The sequence below is a fragment of the Myotis nattereri genome (assembly GCF_964212035.1).
Source record: "Myotis nattereri genome assembly, chromosome: 21".
NCBI lineage: Eukaryota > Metazoa > Chordata > Mammalia > Chiroptera > Vespertilionidae > Myotis > Myotis nattereri.
The window spans coordinates 3,357,392-3,363,391 of NC_138097.1; the positions used below are offsets into that span (position 1 = coordinate 3,357,392).

The 6,000-nt window shown below is 51.8% G+C and overlaps 1 protein-coding gene across 1 annotated transcript in view; it reads right to left on the reverse strand.

Annotated features, from left to right (window-relative positions):
* The window catches only part of LOC308535770 (zinc finger protein 551-like), a 28,248-nt gene extending 22,596 nt beyond the window's left edge, over positions 1–5,652 (reverse strand). The window contains exons 1-2 of the mRNA XM_081114776.1: positions 5,316–5,652; positions 4,455–4,577 (exon numbers count right to left, since the gene is read on the reverse strand). Coding sequence (XP_080970902.1) covers positions 4,455–4,538 — 84 coding nt within the window. The 5' untranslated portion in view covers positions 4,539–4,577; positions 5,316–5,652. The remainder of the gene's footprint in view (positions 1–4,454; positions 4,578–5,315) is intronic.
* Positions 5,653–6,000: the final 348 nt, after the last annotated feature.

Genomic DNA, 6,000 nt, shown 5'->3' on the forward strand with positions numbered 1-6,000 from the left:
GCTGAGGGCAAACTCCCTTTGAGCACTTAAAAATAGACTTTACAGAAGTAGAGCCTAGCAGAGGAAATAAATAACTACTAGTCTTTGTTTGCACCTTTTCAGGCTGGGTCGAGGCATATCCCACTCGCACGGAAAAGGCGAGAGAAGTCACTAAGGCATTGCTAAAGGACATAATTCCGAGGTATGGAATGCCTCTGACCATAGGGTCTGATAATGGCCCAGCCTCTGTAGCAGAAATAGTACAACAGGTAGCCAAGGCTTTAGGAATTAGTTAGAACCTACATACAGCCTACCGGCCTCAGAGTTCAGGGAAAGTGCAGCGCATGAACCGGACTCTAAAGCAGGCTATGGCTAAGCTATGCCAAGAGACAACCCTACCCTGGACAGATATCTTGCCTCTTGTACTCCTGCGGGTATGCTGTGCCCCGAGGGCCAGGGTAGGTTTCTCTCCCTTTGCAATTCTATATGGTAGACCCCTCCCTTAATTCGGCCAGAGGGAGATTTGGGGGAAATAGGAAACTTAAAAATCCAGAAGCAACTACAAGGACTTGGAAAAACTGTCTTTGAGGTCACAGGTGGGTTACATCTCTCTAGGAACAGCTGTGCATCCTTATAAACCTGGAGACCAGGTTTGGGTAAAAGACTGGAAAAAAGAGCCCCTGCAACCAATTTGAAAGGGATCCTATCCAGTCATACTAACCACCCCCATAGCTCTCAAGGTTGCAGGACTGAACACCTGGATCTACCACTCCAGGGTGAAGGCAGCCAACCAGCTGAGCGACACCCAGCCTGAGTGGAAGGTGACCTCTGACCAGAAACACCCCCTGCGGATCACCCTCAAGAAGATAACGGACCTGGCCGATCAACCTGCTCCAAAGAATTCAGATAACACCCTGCTGAATTCTTCTTTACACTAATTTTTCTTTCTTATCTTCTCTTAAAGGCAAAATGCTCTGGTATTTCTGAATATCATTGTTTTTATCTTTCTAGTAATTTTCATTTTGTCTTTTTATGAGTGCCACCAGAACCTGAGGCTAGTCCCAGGAGGAGAACTCTTCTGCCCTTGCTGGAACACAGAAGCACCATAAAATTACTGCTTCCTACACAGCAAAGGAAAAAGATAAAGCTAAGGCCAATTCTTTTACTGCTACTGAACTCTCTCAATCTCGACCACTCTCAGGTCTACACTCTGCCTCTTGAGAGCTTCCTAAGTCCTCACTATCTCTATGGAACGCTTAACCTCACCCTCTCCCTCTTAAATCAGACCAACCCAGCCTTAGCCAGGGAGTGCTGGCTCTGCCTTCCCCTCTCATCTACAAGCTACACGGCAGTCCCCACCTCCCTGCATGCATGGTCTGATTCTAGTCTGTCTTTCCATTATAAAATACACGGAGGGCCTCCATTCCAACTTACGCACCTCAATGAACTTTATAACACTCGGCATTTCAACAGGGGTTAGCACTGGAATAGGGGAACTGGCAACTTCCCACTCCTACTATCAGAGCCTATCCAAGGACCTTGCTGACAGTTTAGAAAAAATAGCCCAAAGTATTGTTGCAGTACAGGATCAGATTGACTCACTGGCAGCTGTTACTCTCCAGAATCAAAGAGGACTAGACCTTCTCACAGCGGAGAAAGGGGGGCTGTGCCTGTTCCTTGAGGAAGAGTGCTATTTTTATGCTAACCAGTCTGGTATTGTAAGGGATGGGGCCAAGAAACTAGCTCATCGAGCTTCAAAAATAAAACAGGAATTATCTGAGACCTGGGCTACATGGGGGGGCGAGGGGGGGGGGCGGAGTCTGGAAATGGCTCCTTCCATTGACAGGACATCTTTTAATGCTACTCATAGCCATAACCCTAAGACCATGTCTTCTAAATCTGTTAACTCGCTTTACCTCATCCCGTCTAGATACCTTTCAACTTCAAATGGTCCTACAAGCCAGAAGAATTCCCTACAAACCTCTCCAAGAGGAAGAAATGGGATGTTAACCCCTTGAACGTCGTCCCTTTTCAGCAGGATGCAGTAAAAGATCGATCGACACCCCTGTTCACCGTAACATCCCATAGTTATTGTACCACAAAGCTAAAAAGCTTGTGGGACAAGGGGGGGGGAATGAGAGGGCTAACCCCTATTTTGTAAAACTACTGTTTGGAATTCTCTGCTATTCTTTAGACGGCCTCTTATTCTGAAAAAATACCTTTGCTTTCTAGCCTGCTTTAGCCTGCTTGAATAATGAAGAAGATAAACTTAGCTGTCTGACCTTGTAGGCCAGAGACCTTGTATGCCCAATGCCATGCCAGGTGCATTTTTTAATTGGATAGAGCTGTGTGGTTTTCAAGGCCACCAGCGAGATAACCACTAAGTGCACCTAGGGCTGGCTCTTTCATAAAAAGGGAAGTTCTGCTTGTAGCTCTGCTTAGAATTTGAATTCATTTTCTCTAAGCTCACCGCAGTGAATAAAGTGTAACTCCAAACTCTCTGAGCATTGCTTGGTTCTTCTCCGGTTTTTCTGTAACAAGATAAACACCAATTGTTGCCTCCCGCATGGAATCAAACTGGTAACCTTTCCCTGCCTGGGACTATGCTCAACCAACAGACCCACTCCATCCATCATATTTTTTATTTTTACAAAAAAAAATCATATTATTAAGAGGAAAAGCAGGCTATGAGAAAATATACATAATCCTACTCTGTTTGTTTAAAAACAAAAATTAAAAGGTTACATAGTCGAACAAGTTGACATTTCCTACACTGTCTGAATGTTTGTAGCCAGTACACATTGTGAAGCTATGGAGCTAAGAGTTACTGAATGGTTACTACATGTGCAGTTCCTGGACTCAATGCTTTGCATGCATTATTATTTCAATGTAAATTGCATAAATGCTGTTAATAAAAGTCAAGGCTGGAAGTCAAACCCATGTGTCTCTAATAACAGAAGCTCTGGTTTCTAATGTTAGGCTCTGCTGCCTCCTAGAGAGTAGAGTTGGCAATGTATAACCGTTAGGATTGGGTAGGTGTTATTATAGATAACAAACAGCCATGAAGATTTAGTGGCTTATATATATTAAAGAAAGTATCTTGTTCATAACACATGTCCGCCCTTGTTCTGCTGGGACTGGTATAAAAAGGAAGCCACCGTGGAGATACCTCCTAGGTATGTGAGAGATGGACAGCGATGGTGGGCAGACTCAGTGGTTCCAGACTGTGAATGGTGACAAGATTCACTCCACCACCTTTCATTGGTCAATGCACATCACAGTGCTGCAGCCAACTTCGTGGGATCAGGAGGAGAACCTGGCATTCTTTTTTTAAAAAAAATATATTTTATTGATTTAAGAGAGGAAGGGAGAAGGAGAGAGAGAGATAGAAACATCAATGATGAGAGAGAATCACTGATTGGTTGCCTCCTGCACACCCCCTACTGGGGATCGAGCCTGCAACCCAGGCATGTGCCCCTGGCGGGAATCGAACCTGGGACCCTTCAGTCTGTAGGCCGATGCTCTATCCACTGAGTCAAAACAGCTAGGGCAGAACCTGGCATTCTTGATGGGCCCCATTAAGGCCACCACATGGTGCCAGCCTCTTTTGGGGTTGTGCAGTGGCAAAGGAGATGAGTAGGGATTGTAGAAAATGACAGTGTTAGTCAGGATGGTTCATTTTCTCCTCATCCAGGTGAACTTTCTCCCTGAGCTGCCCCAAAACTGTCATTGTCAAATTTCAAAGTGAACCTCAGAAGAAGGTGTCAGATGTCATTGGCAGAAAACTAAGAACCCACTTCTGAGTGTGACCCTGGGTAAATACCTGGCTGCCTCAGTTCCCCCGCTGTGGAGGAGGTGAAGACCCACATGTAAACAGTGTCTATTGGGAAGGGTGCAAGCCTGCAAGCATTCCAGCACCCATGTTCTTTTACATTAACACCAGTCTCTACCCTGATTCCAAGCCTCTCTAGCATCTGCATTGCTCAGGTGGGGCTGATTGTAAAAATGCTGACACGAACAGCAATGGTGATCCTGTGGTTTCCACTCAATCTGTGCATGAACCTGTGCTAAATGCTGTCCCTCTATCTTTCTCCCTATACCCACTGGAGAGAACTGGGCCTAATTCTCTCTCCTGGTCCCTGTGTTCCTGTGCAGCCACGCATGTACAGTTGACCAGGACCCCCAAGTCCAGGAGTAATGCTCTGAGCCGCCCCAGGCTCCCTCCTCTATTAGCTGTCAGCCTCGCTTACACACGGGCAGCTGACTGACCTGCTCTGCAGGGGCCAGGATATCACCGGACTCCTCCAGCCCTCTCCATGTGTATCCATGCAGGGGGCCTAGGGGCCCAGGAGTCTTCCCCCTTAGTTGTCACCATATGCATACATTCATTCTTTTCTTTCCAGGGATCCAGGATCCTTCAGCTTTTCCACAAAGGCACAGAGTCCTCCACAAACGCCCCCTCCACACGCTATTACCTCTTGTCTGTCATCAGAGTCCTCCAAAATTCTCCACCTCGCCACAGCCTGGGATTCTATGAACTGACTCTTCACTTCATCCATCCCTGGAGCCTGAGATGAATCCCTGGGGTCACCAGACACCTGGAAGAGCAGAGGCATTAAGGGCGCAGCCTGCGGGAGGAGGAAGAGCACACTGTCCTCTCCATAGCCCCGAGGAGATCGCCTGTGCATCTGCTGTTTCCAGGGTGCACAGACACACACACTCACCGGGAGATATACAAACACCACAAGCACAGAAACACACAGGTCACAGAACACCCCAGACACAGCTGGGCACTCAGATGCAGGGCTAACGGGCAGGCTCACAGAGACCCACTCTATAGACAGAGGACACACACACACACACACACACACACACACACACACACACCAGGACAGACATACACGGACACAGACTGCAGACACAAAGAGGAAGCACACACAGACACAATCAGGAACCCCCAAAGGAGCAGCAGATTCACACATACAACCAGCACTCACACATGCAAAACAGACTCCCACACACGCTGAGTCTTGAAGGAAAGATGAAAAATTAAGGTGTCGGTCGCTCACTCCTCACCACGGCGGCAGCACAAAGCCACAGGCCCCGGAGGCCGCTTCCTCCCAGAGGATTGGCTCAGGCGCCCGCGAAGGCGCAGGAGGAGGAAGAGGCGGAGGAAGAGGAGGGGAATCGCCGCTAATCAGACGCTCTTCGCGGGCCTGTGCGCGGCTCGGGGCTCCCGGTCCTCGGAAGCCCGCCCCTCCCCCACTCCCCCCCCCCCCCCCCCCAGTCTGACCTGGGCAGCCCGCGACCCCTCCCCTTCCCCGCCCCGCCCGAACCTGGAACAAAGTTGACGAGAGTGACCGGGCCCGCGGGCTGCAGTCCGGGCCCAAGAGGAGGCAGCAGCGATCGGGAGGGCCGGCCGAGCCCCAGAGACGATCCGGAGCGGCTGGGCCAGCGGCCGCGGCGATCGGGCTCCGCGGAGCCCGGACCTGAGCCAGGCTTCCCCGCGGCGCCCCAGTGTCCGAGGACGGGGGGCGCGGGCGATCCGAGCGTTTCCCGGAGACCCCCGGGCGGTGGCGCGAGCCCCTGAGAGGGGGGGCCACCCTCGGCGCAGGCGGGGAGGAGAGGCCCCGCCTGCCCGCAGCCCTGCCCGCAGCCCTCCCGCTCCTCGCCGGCGCCCGTACCTCCCGAAAATAGCTGAGGCCCGCGGGGGCCGGAGGAGCGGCCGCCCGGTCTCCCGCGCGCCTGTCCCGCGCCCCGCGCCCCGGGCCCCGCCGCCGCCTGAGGGCCGAGCCGCGCCAGGGCGGGCGGAGCGCGCAGGGCGGAGGCGGCGGCTGCGCTGGGCCCGGAGGAGGCCCCTGGGTGCGGCGCAGCCCCGGCCCGGTCCGAGGGGAGAGATGGCTTCCTCCGTGGGTGACAGCCGCAGCCAAGCGGGGACGAAGAACCCCGTGGAGAGGACCTCCCAGGGGCTGCCTGCAGAATGACGCGTGCTCCTCAGCGCTGGGATGGTGACTACGGGAC